The sequence below is a fragment of the Epinephelus moara genome, chromosome 18 (assembly GCF_006386435.1).
Source record: "Epinephelus moara isolate mb chromosome 18, YSFRI_EMoa_1.0, whole genome shotgun sequence".
Taxonomy (NCBI): Eukaryota; Metazoa; Chordata; class Actinopteri; order Perciformes; family Serranidae; genus Epinephelus; species Epinephelus moara.
In genome coordinates, this window is record NC_065523.1 from 21,093,963 (window position 1) to 21,111,973 (window position 18,011).

Consider the following 18,011-nt stretch of genomic DNA (forward strand, 5'->3'; position numbering starts at 1 on the left):
GTTCGAGGAGAGGAGGGAATTATATTTGTATCTGTGTCTCTCTGTGTGGTGTTGTCATGCCTCAAGTTGATTTGATTTTTGGGGTTTTTTCGTTGTGGGGCGTCATGGGAGGGTGGGTGGAGTGAGGACCGTCATATCACACCTGTAATTTGATTGTGAGCATAGAAGGTATGCTCTCCCCTTAACCCATCCTTTAATACCTTCTGGTAAAACCACAACTATTTTGTTTTTAGTTCTATGGCCGATTGGGCAAGGGCTTCTCTCTCTCCTCTGTTACCAAAAAAAGAGGCAGCACTGGGTGTGGTAAAACTCGTGTTTAAGACAAAAACCTGCAACGTTTTTGGGGGATTTTCATTCTTTTTGAAACTATTTTATACATTAACTGTTATGTGAATAACAAAGCATTTTTGATAGTAAGGTACAGCCTTATGAAGATTCAAGTGTCAGTCCAGACTTTGTTAAACCATATGTTACAGAACAAAACTTGAGCTTATGAGCTGGTCACACGTGATATCCCACATCTAATTACTCGTTTTGTTACTCATCGCAGTTCATACGACTGTATCTTATGAAATAACGTTATCGCCACACCAAATTATCATGCCCCCCCCCCCCCTTTTTCTACCTGTTGTAATGGATGTCACTGTACAGTTTGTGTAATGTTTCAGTATTTTTTTTTTTCTTTTATAAACTTTGATGTTTTGGTTGAGATGCCAGTTTTATTTGGCCTTTGTGTCACAGGATTCACGATAACTCTGTATCAACTTTGAATATTATTTAGGTCTTTTGTTACATAACCGGGTGGCAATGTGGGGTTTAAGGGTGTCACGTTTGGTGCTGTGGAAATATCAATTGAAGTTCTCCAGTGGACATTGTTTGGTGCACTTTGCTGTATCAACCAACCTTTTCCTGTCACTACAAATATTTACTCATTTGTGCTTCCTTTAATTTCTAAATCATTTTCTGATTCCTTGAAATCAGAACTTTCAGTTTTAGGGCTGCAACTAACGATTATTTTCACCGTTGTTATTTTCTCGATTAGCTAGTCTATAAAATGTCAGGAAATTGTGTCAAAAAATGTCAATCAGTGTTTCCCTAAGCCCAAGATAACACCCTCAAATGTTTTGTTTTGTCCACAACCAAAATAGATTCAGTTTGCTGTCAGAGGAGGAAAGAAACCAGACATTATTCACATTTAACAAGCTGGTATCAAGGAGTTTTTACTTTTTTCTCAAAAATGTTCTCAAACTGAATGATAGTTGGCGATTGATTTAATAGTTGACAACTAGTCGATTGACCGATGAAGATTTATTCTGTCAGTGCTGTGGCAAAAAGGAGTTGTAAAACTGTTTAACAGTCTAAAGGACCGTTGTTAATTCATGCTCTTGGAGCTTCACATTTACTAGCTTTTTTCAACTTAATGTGAAGGTGCAGATGTTGCCTGTTTTGTGGAACGTTAATCTCATTAACCCTAAGGTTTATTCAAATCAATAATTACCTTCGCCAGGGTTCAGTTTGTCAGCAGGGAAACTACTGGCCTGAGTTTCATGAGACTTGGTGAAAGTGTAAAGCATGGGTGAAAGAAGAGCCGATCTGAGTCACGGGACTGATACACAAATTATTTTTCACTTTTGTTTGGCTTTGACTGAGGTTTGCACTCGAGAGCGCCTCTGGTTTTTAATGCTTTTATGTTTTACTCTCATACTCTGAGTTTGCAAACAGTACTTAGCAGAAACAGGAAGTTAATTCTTTTTTTTTTTTGAGGCTGACTTTCACATTAAAGCAGATGCACCAATAATGTCAACTCACCTCCTAAAATAATGTGTACCGCAAAAACTTTCACACCTGATCATTCACTGTAAACATTTAGTGATATTTTTGCAACAGATCTGCAAACCTTGAACACCTACTTTTTATGTTACCGTTGATCATGTTTAAATCTCGTGACTAAATGACTTCCACAGCACCGAATGGCTCCTGAAACCCTTTTGATTTCTTTGTTTTTATTCTTAGTATATTTGTATCTCCCCTCTTTCCCTTGTATTTACCCCTCTCTCTACCTCTGTCTTTCCATTTCTCTTGTATATAACCCCCACTGTTTTCAGACTTGTGAGTCTGTATGAACTCCTTTTATACCTCAACTTTAGAATTGTTCTAGAAAGAGTAAAACAAAAAGGAAGAATATGACAAATTGTAGTGTTCTTATTAGAAAATTAATAAAAAATGATTTAGTGTGATTTTTCAGTATTTGATTTCAGATTTTAGGAGTGTTTCATTTTATAATTTGTCACAAATGCTCTTGTGATAGTCAAATGTAATAAAAGGAGAGATTGCACCATCTGATGATTAATATGTGAATCTGTCAGCCTCGTCGAGATGGTGGATACGCTGTCCTATGAGAGATGAAAACGTGTCCCACATGGATAAAATCCTTTTCGAAAAATGCAACTTTATACATATTTTTTTTTTTTCTCATTCAATTCAGAAATGCAAACAGAAGAGAGGTCAATTGGCAGGAGTTGACTGACGTCCAGCAGAAATACAAAATAAATTTACACAGTCTGTGCTGGTTAGATGGCAGTAAAAGTCTTTTTAAATTGCAGGCCTACAGCCATCATACCACCGGCAGCGTCCAGCTGTCTTCTTTACTGTTTGTACAGACGGCCTGATCTTCTGACTTCTCCACACAGCCAAGAGTTTCCTGTTGACCAAACATAATTTATTAGGAGGACATTAAGGAAAAATCTGGTTTGAATTTCAGGGAAATCCAGGCAATTCAATTATGATGCCATTTTCTTTTGGTAACTTTTATGAAAATAACTGACATATTTGCTGAAACTGTCGCTAAAAGAAATACTGGACAAGATAGTCTGTGGAAAAAAATCATGTCCCTCCTCCTCTTCCTGCTGTCTCTACTAGCATTTGCTAGAATTAACAGTGACAAACAAAAGGAGGAGGAGTCGAGGGGTCTGTAACACAGCTGTCAATCATGTCAATCGCTGCTCATGAACTGCAGCCGAACTGTCAAACTAGGAAGCACTGATCAAATCTGAATCAAGATTCTGTCCCTGCATTGCCTATTTCCATCCATCCATTTTCATCTGCTTATCTGGGCAAAGCACCCCAGACGTCCCTCTCCCCAGCAATGCTTTCCAGCTCCTCCAGGGGGACCCCAAGGTGTTCCCAGGCCAGACGAGATATGTAATCCCTCCAGCGTGTTCTGGGTCTGCCCCGGGGCCTCCTACCAGTGGGACGTGCCGGGACACCTTTAACGGGAGGCGCCCAGGAGACATCCTGATCAGATGCCCGAACCACCTCAACTGACCCCGTCGACGTGAAGGAGCAGCGGCTCTACTCCGAGCTCCCTCCAGATGTCCGAGCTCCTTACCCTATCTCTAAGGCTGAGCCCAGCCACCCCACGGAGGAAACTCATTTCAGCTGCTAGTCCGCGATCTCATTCTTTCTTTCACTACCCAGAGCTCATGACCATAGGTGAGGGTTGGGAGGTAGATGGACCTTCCGGCTCAGCCTTCTCTTTACCACGATGGTCCAGTGCAGCGCCCTCATCACTGTAGAAGCTGCACCAAACCGCTGATCTATCTCATGCTCTGTCCTACCCTCACTCATGAATAAGACCCTAAGATACTTGAACTCCCTCGCTTGAGGCAGTAACTCTTTGCTATTTCTCACCTCAGATGTTCTCAGAAGCGTATTTTGATGTGCTGGTTAGTTGGTAAATAAAATTTGTGACTGGGCAGCCATGTTGAAAACAGCTGACCGGATCGGCTTTCTCATTTTACAACCAAACAGTGCACTAAAATATGTTTCTGAAAACATTTGAGGTGAGAAACGGGAAATGCAGTAAAACAATCTTAATGCATATTTGAGCAGCACTGCCTTGTTTTTTCTGAAATTCATGAGCAGTGATTGACAGCTGCCTTTGAGACTCCTCAGCTTTCATTGGCTGTTTTCATGAATATGCAGTAAGGCCATTATACGCACTACCAGGCAATAGAGTAGGCAGAGGAATGTTTTTTTTTTAACAAATTATGTCTCCTTTAGTGCCGTGTTGATACTGTGACAGTTTCTGCAAATATGAAAAAAAAGCAGTCATGACTCAAAGATTAACAAAAAAAGGAACAAAGAAATCAAGAAGGGGAATTGGCTGGTTCCTTTTCGTGCCAGGTACAAAGTATCTGATATGTTACATTGGAAATCAGCGTGTGCACTGGTGTGGTGATTGAAAACCTGCATGACTCATAATCAGAATGGGGGGCCTTTTTTGTTCATCTAGGCCACAGGTACGGATGTAAATAAAGTGACACCTGTTTTAAAGTGCTTGGAGGGAAACAAGCAACGGTACTCAAGGCCTGTGGGCCAGATTTGGCCCGTGATAGGGTGCCGAGTGGCCTCTCAGCCATTTTGGGATTGACATTAAAAGCATTAAAATAAAGTCCCAGGAGAGGATCACCCTGACCCAACAGAGGTTCAGACTAAGCCTTGACTGACCTCAAATCCTAGGCCCACAGACCTGGCCCACAGCGTCCTGTTTTTTTTTTTTTTTTGTTTTTGCAAAATTGGTCCCCAGGCAAAGCAAGTTAAGTAACTCTGGTGTAAAGTTAACAGGTTGTACTATGACTGTACCTCTGGCAGTGGCGAGTCAACCTCGACAGGTGACAGCTCCCTCTGCTGGTCGCCACCTCTCCGACACAGGCAGCACAGGATCTTCTTGAACGTCCTCCGCATCTCGTCATCCCGCAGGGAATAGATGATGGGGTTGACCAGAGAGTTGCACTCTGCTATCACCAAACAGAACTTCTCGTAGGCGTTGGCGTGGCTGGCTTTACCCAGCAGCCCGTCCAGTAAGAGGGTCACGAGGCCGGGCATCCAGCAGATTACGAAGGCGCCTGCAGAGATGTGCATTGTTAACAACAATCAGTTTAAACCTTCTACAAACACAGCCATGTGATATGACAGCTGTTAGCCTCAAAGTGCAGCTACATTAGGCAACATTTGTACCTTGATTGCTTAATATCAAGTTTAACTGCCGGTTAGAAAATATTTGCCTGCAGGAGGTGAGTCACCTGAACAATCAGAGGTAGATTACAAGGAGAAATGCCATTTCAATTTCACTTTTGTTACACTGGAAATTCCTAACCAGCTTTTTTACATGATATACCCCATGTAATCAGACGAGGTCTGACAAACAAACAAGGCAACAGCTGTAGAACTGGTTTCTGGAGGAAGTGGGAGGCCGCATGTAGCAATACTTACAAACCGCTCTGAGTTAAGGCACATTTAGAAGACTACTGATACCTTTAATACACAGTTTCTTTTTACATGAAATGGTGTGCTGGAAGCCTTTACACCTTATCTTCTGAGAAACTAAATAGCAGATACATTTTTTTGTTGTGAGAAAACTAAAATGTGAGTTGTGCAAATGTGCAAGAAAAGCAAAGTGAAACAAAAATAAGTCCCTAATATTTTGCACAAAAAGTGTAGATGTGCATTTTAAAAATGAGCCAGAGCTACCTCTGTTAATTTTGTGGTTAATTAAAACCCAAACCTTACGGGGTGCCGGTGGCTTAGTGGTAGAGCAGGCACCCCATGTACAAGGCTGCTGCCGCAGCGGCCCGGGTTCAACTCCAGCCTGTGGCCCTTTTCTGCATGTCACTCCCTCTCTCTCTCCCCCTTCACACTTGTCTGTCCTATACATTAAAGGCTAAAAAGCCCCCCAAAAAAATATCTTAAAAAAAAAAAAAACAACCCAAACCTTACAAACTTCTGACCCAAAACTAACATCCAGCAGTTGATGGTCGAACACAAACAAGCTCTCACCCAGAACCATGGAGATGGTTTTCATCAGATTGATAACAGTCTGCCTGTGCCACGTCTCCGACGTGTGCTGAGCAGCGTAACAGGTCTGGTATCTCACGTAGACGAAGATCCGTGTGTACATGGCCACCATGATAAGGAAAGTGAACAGGTTGAGAACTGCCCAGAATATGAGGAAGCGGCGGCTGTAGAGAGGAGCGACAGTGGAGCAGTCAGCCAGATCACACTCGCAGTTCCAAAACGTGGAGGGCACCAGGCCCATCATGGTGCTTACAGCCCAAATGCCGACTATCAGCAGCACCACGCGCCGCTTGGTCATCTTGCTGTGCAGCTGCATGGTGATGATACTCTGGTGGCGCTCCACGGCAACAGCCAGCAGGTTGGCCACAGAGGCTGTCAGGCTGATGTCAATCAAAGCCCCGCGGATGTACCACTGCTCCTTGGTGAGTGTTCTGGTCCAGGGGCCCGTGTTCAACATCAGGTTGGCGTAGGCAATACCAGCAAACAGGTCCGCCGCAGCCATGTTGCCCAGGAGATAGTAGATGGGGAAGTGGAAGCGGTGGTTCATGAAGATGGCCACCATCACCATCAGGTTGGCCAAGACTACGATGAGACATACTGTCAAGCCCAGTCCGATCACAAAAAAGTCCCGCGGCGACCACGTTTCGCTGATCTTCTTACCCACCAGGTTGTAGAAGAAGGTGACATTGTGGCTGTAGTCGCAGGGACTCCACACACTGCTCTCCATGGCCATAGCTGGGGACACAAAACTGACATGTGAGTATATGTACCTGCTTCTACAGGAGGTGCAACAACACGTTATAGTGCATCAATATAAGGCTTTTAATTCATGGTGACACCACAAGAAGATTATCATGTTTTTGGAGAAATAAAACAGTGATTCCAGAGAGAAGCAGACAGAGGGGTCTACAGTCTGTGTTTGAAGGATATATCCAGGATGTCAAACTGACTCAGCAGCAACAACAGGTTAAAAAGACAAAGATAGTTAGACGCTAAAGCCGAACTATAGGCTACAGATCACAGTGTAAAAGTGAACCACCACATCACTGCTGATCGCCACAGAAGACAATGGGGAGACAAGGGACAAGGGAGACTTGGACGATATTGAACCAGCTGTGTGGCATCACAGTGTGTGCAGATGAACAGTTTGGCAACGGTGGGAAGTCAAACAATGTTGTGCGATGACACAGAGCTGGTTGAATATCAGCAAAGTTTCCCTGCTTCCCTTCACTGGTTCCTGTACTCCCTGCTTCCCTTCACTGGTTCCTGTACAGCAGGGTCGGTCTTTGTTTCACTGTTATAATCATAAAAAGCAAAAGCAGCATGTGTATACATTCAGTAGGCTATATCTTCACTAGCTAGCTAGCTAACCCTACACTTTGCAGGGTATGATTTTGGTTTTGGAACAGGGAAGAAATGTATATCTTTTTCCAACCTCTCCAGGTAACAAGTATCATTAATACACGACGTGCCCCAGGCACAACATTTAGCTCCAAATCCACAAAACCAGCCTGAAAATGAGAGTCAATGGAGCACATCTGTGTTGCTGTCAGACCCTGGTCTGAGCCAGCCTGATGCTACAAATGTTATAATACACTGAAAATGGAAACACAAGACAGTCTAAAGATCCTATTTTTGCTGTTTTAAGAATAGATTATTATACTGAACTGTGGCTTTAGTCAACGTAACATTCAACAAAGTGGTTTCAGTGTGTCTGTAGAGATACTCATCAGCAGCAGAGAGAGGGAACATGACTTCAGGCCACACGCACAGAAACAGAGATGTGTTGTTGTTAAGACTGCCTCATTGCCAGCGATGATTTGATAAAGCCGGCGCATTAACTCTTTGTGAACTGTCTCTATAAAATGTTAGGAAATAGTGTTAAAAATGCTCATCACAATTCTCCAGGGACAGAGCTGGCCCTATCTACAGAAATATTTAGAGTTACTAAGGTTTAGAAGGTTTTTTAATGAACATGAGATAACATTTAAATACAAATTTAACATTTCATGCTGTGTGACAAAACAAAACAGTTTCCCGGCAAAGCAAGCACTCCTGGGACTGTCGTAAAAACAAACAAAAATCATACGTATTTACTGCAGACTGTTTAAACATAGTGTTGCTGCTAACAGGTCTCACTGTCTCCTTCACGTGATTATTTGTACATTACAACTCTCAGTGTTTAACTGAGTCAGCAAAGAGACTTCGGGGAAGACAGTGATGGTAACAGATGGTCATATTAGTGTCAGGATGTGGTTAGTATGTGAAAGAAGCGAGGGGGAAACTCATACAACATAATATCATACTCTGTTACGACTCCACAGAGTGAAACTGTTGGAAATGTAAAACTGAGATAAGAACTTCCCTGCACTGTATATGAGAACGTAGTCTGGTCAGATCACTCTGGATTAGAGTATTAGGTATGGTTCAGTACAATTTGGTACATTTTTTTTCCGTTTCCACTGTGAAAAGTTGTGGATGGTACCAAGTGAACCGTTCCTAACCGTCCCCATTTTTTGGTCCCCCCTCTGTTGGGGTACCTAGCACACAGATCTGGTACTAAAAGGTGAAGCTGTGAACACTGCAGTCTGTTGATTGGTCAGTAGCGGACGGTCGCTCTGCTCAGGGCTGAGTTGTGGCTGGTTTTGAGGCTCGTGTAACCACTGCTCATACCGAGGAGTTTTATTTATAGACTGCAACTATAAAGTGAAAGGATGTTGTGCTGCCTTTCACAGCAGCTGCAGAGTGAAAAAGTAACCTTAATTCACTGGGCCGACTGCCGGCAACATTCACTCGTAATGTTACTCAACACATGAGTAACATTACAAGTGTTACTCATGCGTTGAGTAACATTCACTTGTAATGTTACTCAACGCATGAGTTGACAACGTGAATCCATCAGCACACCTTCAAGTTTAATGTGACAGCTTCGACCATTACTTTACTTTTTATATGACATAGTCTTTTAGTAATGAGTGGATCTTCAAGCAGGTTATGTGAACAGTATATATCTCAATCCTCACTCAGAGAAAAAGAAAGTGTTGCAGAGCATTGTTCCTGTGGGCTCCGACAACACTAAACCCCTGAGCTTGCCTCAGAAGGACTAAATGCACAACCTGCTATGTTTAAATATCCCGTGGAGCGAGACTCTCACTGCAGCCTGTTCTATTTTGTGAAGAAAATGTCGACTTGCAGCCTTGTTCTGTGGACGATAAACAAGGTGCAGACTTCCATCTGTGTCACCGATAATGAGGAAATACAGTGAGAGCTGGACGGAGCAGTGAGTGACAACAACCTGCCCACATGTAACAGTAGGCCTACTGTTTGCAGTGGAAATACTAGGGTCTAGGTACCATGTCTGAAGGGTCACTTTTGGTTCCAAAGATACTGTACCTAAAGTGTTTGGTGGAAATGCAGCTTTTTGTGTGTGTGTGTGTGTGTGTGTGTGTGTGTGTGTGTGCTCAACCACATTCTGCTTGGGGCACCCATAAGTGCCTAGGGCCAGCCCTGGCCCCAAACAAAAAGTGACACCCTTTCAAGTGCTGGTTTTGTCCAACGACCAGCCCACAACCTCAAACATGCCCAGTTTGTATTGTAAGACAGGCCAAAGCCGCACACTCTAAGATCTGAGCAGCTGACACCACATGGCAGAGGATTATTTGGCAAATAAACAAAACAATTCAAGACAGCTTTACTCTTCATTCTAGCGCAAAAACATTTTAAAAATAAGAGACATAACACACGCGTAATATATAAAACACTTTAAACTGGTGTGACGTGTTCCTGCATGCAGTTTAACGTGCTGCTGATACTGGTTATCTCTCATCTCTGAACGAAACTCACGCGTCGAGCACATTTTCAGACTTTCTACAGAAGAAGTGTTAAATTATTTGAGACCTACCGCCGCTTTTAGAGTCTCCTCCATCCAGACACGTCCCACATGAAACTGGAGCTGGTCGCCTCCATTAGATGAAACACACACACGGTCTGTGAGCGGCTCTGTTTGTCCACACAGGTCGACGCCTCTGTGAATCATCTCACTCAGATCAGCTGGACCCGAAAGACAGGTAGCCGTGCTGCCTCCAGCTGCAGCCGGGAGTGTCGGAAAAACCAGAGACACTGTCGGTTGTTCCCTTTCTGTGGCTTTAAAGAAGAAATGTCGCTTTGTGGAACCATCCTCATAATCTTACTGAAATTTGAGATATTGCTCAACTAGTTTCAACTCAAACCGGATGTGTTTTTATTAACTCTTTACAGTTAGTTCTGTGTGAGTCCCCAATTGTCGGAGCTACACGTGAAGTAGCCTACGCAAATGACATACCAACACAGTGACAATAACGTTAAATACATAAAAAGGCTTTCGCAAGAAACGTGAACAGGAATAGTCATTTAGGAGGAGCACCTGAAGGCAACACAGCATAAAAAACATATGACCTCTGACTGAGGCCAGGGGCGTTTCTATGATTTGGGAACATTGGGGGCTCAGTCCGGACCTCTGTGGGGGGTCCAGGGGGAGCCTAAAAAATTTTTTTTTTTTTTTTTTTTTAACGAACAAGCTTTATTTTGATGCATGTTTATGCACTCTGGTATCCTATTTACCATTAAAATTATTTTTTAGGGGCGCCGGTGGCTTAGTGGTAGAGCAGGCGCCCCATGTAAAAGGCTGTTGCCGCAGCGGCCTGGGCTCGACTCCAGCCCGTGGCCCCTTGCTGCATGTCACTCCCCCTCTCTCTCCCCCCTTCACACTTGTCTGTCCTATACATTAAAGGCTAAAAAGCCCCAAAAATATCTTTAAACAAAAAAAAAATATATATATATATTTTTAGATTGATTATGAATTTCCTTTAGTTGAATATTTTCATTTTATGCTTTATACTTTTACTCCTCTTCAACTCAGAGGGAACTACTCTACTTTTTACTACATTACATTTATTTGTCAGCTTTATTTACGTTTAAGACTCAGATTGATAATACAAAATATAATCCACTAATAAATGATGGTGTATTATGTATCCAAAAATATATATAGCCTTGCATTTTTAATAACAATATCCTTTTGGGCTTTAATGCATGAATGAAGATAATGACAGATTATTAGATCCTGGGCTTAAAAAAAAAAAAGTAAAACAAATTGTCTATTCTTATTTAAAAAATATATATATTAATAAATGAATGAATGAATAAAAATTAACAGTAAGGATATTCATAACCACAACTATGGGCTATTTTCTGAAATACCAAACATTTATTTATTACTGTCTATTACTGTTACTTTTATTTTAAAAGTTTTTACCAGAATTCTTCATATGCTTTTGTTTCTGTCGTGAGGCCGGTGTAAAATGATTGTTATGATAATCTAGATAATAACTAATTAATTTTCTTTAATTAATTCTCTAATTTTACCTTTACTCGTATAACTGAAGGCTTTTCTCAGATAACTCAGTTTATTAAAAAACAAAAAAAGTAATAAGCCTGAGGAAAATTATACTATTTTCCCCCAAAAAATCTTTTGACTGAATATATCTTTCTCTCTGTATGGATGTACCCCTGTTTTTTCTATTTTTTCCTTTTTAATTTGATGTCATTTTCTTTTAACATTGCCACTTATTATTCTTTATTTGTATTTGTGTGTGTATATGTGCTGTTATTATTTCAGGTGTCAAATTAGTGTTCACTGCCCTCCAGTGGTCACAGTGGGGAACTGCAACACTACAATAAACGCTTTGCTTAATGGCTATCTAGATGTACTATTACTGTGATTATTAGTAATAACAACTGAAACATCAATATTGGTAATAACTGGATTAATAGAGAGTTCTATTGCATAAAAATTATTTGCTGGAAGTATCAGCGTTGGTATATTGTCCGATGGGTTGAGCAGGTTGAGCTGGTTGTGTTCAGAGTCATGAGTGTCCTCTGACCTCTTGTGGTCACAGTGAGGAACTACATTGCATTACAACCACTGACAGTAAAAATGGATTACACACAATCCATACCTACACCATGGATGTATTGAGAGGCCAACATACATAATACCATACTAACACTTACTAACCACACATATACATACCAGCCATACTAATACCTTCAAAATAAAACAATCCACTGAGCAGGCACTCAGTGTCATGGAGGCAAAGCACTCAAAATTAGACCAGTCAACACCCACAGTACTAGAAGTTGTAGTACCAGTCCAACCTGTGTTGGTGTTAATGTAGACATGGTGATGTGCAACATCTACAGGAAAAAAAAAAAAAAAAAAAAAAAAAAAAAAAAGCAGCGCTAGATTTTTAACAATGTTCTTTCTTGTGTGTGTTTATATTTTACACTGTAAACCTACAAAATGTAACTGAAGCATATTTTCATCTGAATATTGGGAACTGGGCAAAGGTTCTCTGCTCTCTGTCACACAATGTAAAAAGGATGAGAGGTGGAGGGTGGGAATAGATGAGATTTGGAGACCAAAAAATATATAAATAAATAAATAAAAATTGTGACGTATCAAGTAGGGCTGCACCATAATGGACTTGTTGCCAATATCTGACATGCCGGTATGTTACTATTCATTAAATCGATACAGATATTGATATACCCACTTTTCCCCACTTAATTTTAGTGATCATCAAGTCTCATCTGTAGTGGAATTAACATCATATTACACATATATACTCTTATCGTGATGACCCATCATTATGCAAAATAACAAAAAGAACGTTGGCCGATTCTAATAGATAATTTTAAAGCCAATATCGGCCGATATCAATGACGTGCAAATATTATCGTGCACTGCTAATACCAGCGATGTCTACATGTGTATACTTCACACACATCTTCCAGCCAACAACACAGAGGATCTATACAGTCGCTTCTGCTCCCGAGTTATAGTGGTTGAATAACAGCTGGAAAAAATGTTTTTGCAGAATATTATGTTGTCAAAGTCAAGTTGACCTTTGACCTCTTGGATACAAAATGTCATCACGTTATCATTTTATCCTGTTCGACATTTGGTCAAATTATGCTATAATTAGTGTATTAATTATTGAGTTATGGCCACAAATGGGTTTGTGAGTTCACACTGACCTTTGACCACTAAATTCTAATCAGTTCATATAATTTTTTACTCAACAAGGAGTCCGTGACCTTTAGAGTGTCTTCAGGGGGCTGCAAAATTACTGCATGATTTGATAAATTTAATGTTTTGTTTGTTTTGTTTTTTGGAGTGCTGCCCCTGTGACCTGGTCCCAGATAAGCAGATGAAAATGAATGATGGATAGATGGATGTTTTTTAATAAAATGAAAATATGTCTGAAAATAGCAGCTCTTTTTCCACATATTGGCTCATTGGTTCATTTCAAATGTATGGACAGTCTTGTAAGCAACAATGGATTGTTTTGTAACTGTTCGAGCAAGAGACTCTGACACACTGTCCTCCTCTGGGTCTAAGATTTGTCCGAAATGAAAAATGGGTCCACTATTAACTATTTTTGATAAAACTAATATTAATAGTGACTATGAAGCAAAGGAAATGATCATAATCTGTACTCACATTTACTTTTGCTAGTGTCTCAGTGTGGCGGTAGATTAATGAGTGATTGATGTATGCAAGCTGTTGTATGGTGTAGACCACAAATTAAAAAACAAGGCTGAAGCCAATTTAACAAGAACATGGTGCCAGGTGAGGGGAAGGAAGCAAACTGATTGAACAGCCAGGCTAAAATGAGCTGCCCCTGGGAGACTGGACAGGTGCTCCCAGTTGCACTTACTCAGCTCCGCCCACCAGGACCTGCAAGACACAACAACAGACAGACAGGGAAAAACACACACACAGCAGGCCCTGGTGAAGCAGGAGGCCGTCACACAGGTGTAAAGGCACAAAAAGCAACAAGTGGCTCTTTGTCTGCAGGTGGCAGCACTGTTTCTGAAATGAAGTGCAGATGCTGTGACTTCTCTCAGTGCCTGTATATCTTAAACTGGCCTGACAATGACAAAAAAAAGCTCCCTCTTTTAGAGTCGGCTAATGCGGAATTCATACTTCTGCGTTGACTCGACACCATAGCTACGGCGTAGGCTCTGTGTTGACATGGAGTACGCCTGTTTTAGTGAGCTGAAACCATTTCCCTCAGTGGAAACAAAGCTTATATTTACTTTAATTTCACAGATAAGAAACAATAAATTATGAAGACAATAAAGCCTCCACGTAAATACGATTTTAAGTCTTGTGTGTGATTTATCCTTTAGGGATTTATACTTCGGGATTTATCCTGGCTTCATATGAGCAGAGCAAATCTCCACTTGTCGCTAGGCTAATTTATACAATGTAAAATGCCATAGGCTTGTGCTAAAAACATTAGCATCTTATATTTGTTTGGAAAACGTTTTTAGTATAAGACAGTTGTTTTGTCAGTGAACCTTGTGAGTTGTAATGGAGCCAAATTGTGTGACGTTACCTTTGTTAAATGTTGCTGTTGTCCCTGGTTTTATATCAGAAGAGGAAAAGTCTGCTAGCTGCTAGGCTAATTTATACAATGTAAAATGCCATAGGTTTGTGCTAAAAACATTAGCATGTTGTATTTGTGGCGAAAATGTGTCCAGATAAAGACAAGTGTTTGTCTGTGAATGCTGCGAGTTATAGTGAAGCTGATTTATGTACTTGTGTTTGAAGTTGTCTCTATTAAGCCATGTTTAATGTGTGTTTGTGTGTTTTGAATCAAGTAAATGTTACAGCTCTTCACAGAAACTCGGCCACCGACTAGTGTTTTGGAGGTGTAACTGCAGTGGCACAGGCACACCACTGCATAAGTAGAAACGGCGTAGGCTACACAACTACAAATCCCACTTAGAAATGAGCGAGTACATTACTTCCAAGAGGCATTTCAAATAAAAAAAGAGACAGAATTTCGTTTATTTTTTTATTTTCTATAAAAGAGATGAGTTTATTCAATGATCATAACAGACTGAATCAGAGACCTCGATAGACCACTCACATACCAAACAATAAATCGAGGAAAATGTTTGAAACAAAACCCCCAAAACAGAACAAATGTAACACAAAATAAAATACCTGAATAAAGCAAACTCTGGGCTGAGCTGCGGGTCAGCACATTCTCTGTAGAACTCATGGCACATTATGTCCAACAGTTATCGTGAAAAGGAAAAAGAGGCTAAAAGGAATGAAGTTTTTTTTGTTGTTGTTTAACCCTTTTCAAAAACCAGTCTAATAATAAAAATTCTATATTCATATATGGTGGACTTCATAGTGAATTAGAAAGGTGACTTTAAGCACAGGAACAAGTTCTCCTGAAGTACTGTTCATCTGTTTACGCTCCTCATCAATAGAATGCTTATCTACATCGGGGAACATGCCTCCTGCACCACACACTTTAATATATATAAAAAAAATAAAAAAAATCAACAAAAACAAAACACACAGTCACGCAGCCCTCCAAATTTACACAGTCACACTCACAGACCAAACGCTAGTGTGGCAACGCTGAAACATATCTACCTAAAATCCGCTGATTGAACAAAATGAGAAAGTTGTTGTCAGATGTGTACACTCATAGAAGTCCAGCTAAAACTAAATTTAAAACCCGAATATTGACAACGGGTAAAATATAAAACGCTGTCTTTTCCTTTTTTTTTTGTTTCTTTTTTTTTAAATTACTTTTTTATTTTTTTTACACAAACTCTTTCAAAAATCTCCCTCCCCGTTCAAATATTACACCACCCAGTCCTGACCTGCCCCCTTTTCTAAACCCCCCCACCCCCTCGAAGTGTAATATAAGCCAACGAGAATTGCAATACAATACAGGCACTGGAGAAAAAACACCATAAGAGACGAGTGAAGAGGACGAGATGCATTCAGATTTCGGCCCGTCCCCGGTCCAAACAATGTCTCCGAGAACAGAATTATAACTCACATCCACTATTTATCGAACAAGAACAAAGCATAAAAATCAAAACTGTTTTTTCAGAGTTTTCTGCTTCTTAACTTTTGTCTTTTTATTTTGTACTCTTGACAGTGTGCCCTCAGTGAATTAGAAGACGGTGTGATGCGACTCCTTCCAGTCCCTTCAGCTATTTTCCTTTCTTTCTTTTTTTAAAACTAAACCTGATTCAAGTTAACAGCTACAGAAAGTGTTTGTCTTATTCCCCCGATTGTTCCCGTCCTGCCTCGAGCGCTCTGCCTGTTGACATTTGATCAAAACCTCGAGGTAAGATCAGAGCGCACACGGAGGGAGCAGTGAGGGGCTCCTTATCTTCTCGTTTTTTTTAACTGATCCATTAGTGTGACTGTTGCAAACAGGCTGATGATATCCAACGTTATGTCTCGAAGTGTAATACAATAAATGGTGCGAAACTTGTAGTGAAATATTCCAACTAAAGCTTTCCCCCCTTCTCTTCAGCTAACAAGTTCCTGTTGTAGCTTTAACTAAAAAAAAAAAAAAAAAATACAAGGCAGGATGGAAACTTGATTCTGTTTTTGATAAATACTTGCTGGATCTATGTTAATGCATATATTCAGGGTTGTTTTTTGACACTAGCTACCTACCATGTTTTAGGACAAGTAATTTAGCATAAAAGATAATGGGTTTGTTTGGCATAGACATAGGTGGTGGAGTGTGATGGTGCGATTCAAAGACCTAAAGAGGAAAAAGAAAAAAGAAAGATCCAAAATAAACAGTTATCATAGTATAAGAAAATACTTCTTTACAGTAGATACTAGATGATGAAAAAAGGTCTGCTCCTACTCCTGGTTGTAAATGTTATTGGTTTGTCCATGTGTGCAGGCCACAGAACATAATGGTCTGTTTAGGAAAAGAGGTGTAAGGCAAACTGTACCTTCTCTGCTGAGAAATATACATGATTTACAGTGTGGAAGTTGCCCCCCCGCCCGCCCTGCCCACCCCCGATCCATGTCATTTGTTCACTTACAACAATCAAAACAAAACAGAACATAAAAGACCAGTCTTCTTCACCACCTCAGACATCTGGCAGTTTCAAAAACACCTCTGCGCAGTCTGTCAGTACATTATCAGAGCATTTTCATAGTTATTGGGATGTCCTTACTCTTGCGATTTATCGTTGCGCCCACAAACATTGTTAAGAAGCAAGTGACAAAGGCAACTGTGCCGACAGGGGTCCTCTGCTTCCCGTTACGAGATATCTGGCAGGCGATTCCCAGGAAATGACATCCAGAACAATGAGACTGTCCCCCCGTTGTGTTGTGTGTGTGTGTGTGTTCAGTCCACAGGGGCACAGCGACATGTGAGCGCCCGTCCAGCGTTTGTACTCCGAGGGCCCGTCACATCTACATAACAGTCCGTGTCCCTCTGTGGTGCATGTTCGCCAAATCTCTCTTTAGAGGAAGTTTACATTATCAAAGTTTTTTCTTTCTTCTTTTTTTTTTCTTTTTAGGTTTTTTTTTTGCAGTTACGTTTCCGTTGCTCCTCTCCTCAAAACAGGTTCTCCTCAAAGATAGCCATTAAGTCACTTTGGAAATTCATGTCAATAGTTGCCGCCATCTGGAGAGAGAAAAGAACAAGTCAGCATTTCTTTTACGTTCATTACTCCTGAGTGCATCTACAACTTCTGGAAAAGCTACAAATATAAGTACAATTATGAACAGTTATTGCTTCTGTTTGTGTTTAAGTTAAGCTCCTCATCTATGGTGCACATCTGTGACAATTCACACTATCTTCTGCATTACATGTTATAATAAAGACGTTTACACACCAGAGACTTTTCATTCATTATTCCATACATACACGTAACAGCTTTTTCTAAGAGTTTTGGCCGTCAGTCCACACAATCTGCGTTTTAACTCTGTCCAGGGTGAAGATATACAGAAACTCAGTTGTCAGAGTCTACATGTACAGGGGGAGAATTAAGTTTTAGGCTTATAACATATGTTATGTTATGTTTGTGACGCATCACAAATAAGGCAGCATTTCATGCAATGTCGGACATGGCCAAAATAGTGCTGGTTCTAACCTTGCAAACAGGACTTTTCACATGTTTACACATAAATGTACAGTTACTCCAGGCAGGGAGCCTTTCGGTAATAGCTTTTTTTTTTCAGGCTGCCGATTGGCCAACATCTACTACTTCTTCTTCTTCTTCTTATCACCTTATAACTGTTACATTGCCTCCTGCTG

The 18,011-nt window shown here is 40.7% G+C and overlaps 2 protein-coding genes across 5 annotated transcripts in view; both read right to left on the minus strand.

The window, feature by feature from the left end:
- Positions 1-603: 603 nt before the first annotated feature.
- On the minus strand, positions 604-9,982 carry lpar2a (lysophosphatidic acid receptor 2a). The gene is made up of 4 exons (XM_050068873.1): positions 9,758-9,982; positions 5,839-6,591; positions 4,645-4,907; positions 604-2,701 (listed from the first exon to the last, which is right to left on the minus strand). Exons 2-4 carry the CDS (start codon positions 6,587-6,589, stop codon positions 2,615-2,617), a joined length of 1,101 nt encoding a protein of 366 aa, XP_049924830.1. The 5' UTR covers positions 6,590-6,591; positions 9,758-9,982; the 3' UTR covers positions 604-2,614.
- A 4,766-nt stretch (positions 9,983-14,748) lies between these two features.
- Positions 14,749-18,011, minus strand: part of brd4 (bromodomain containing 4) — a 43,711-nt gene continuing 40,448 nt past the window's right edge. For all 4 annotated transcript variants that reach the window (XM_050068816.1, XM_050068814.1, XM_050068815.1 and 1 more), the window contains exon 19: positions 14,749-17,378. In XM_050068816.1, coding sequence (XP_049924773.1) covers positions 17,310-17,378 — 69 coding nt within the window. In that variant the 3' untranslated portion in view covers positions 14,749-17,309. The remainder of the gene's footprint in view (positions 17,379-18,011) is intronic.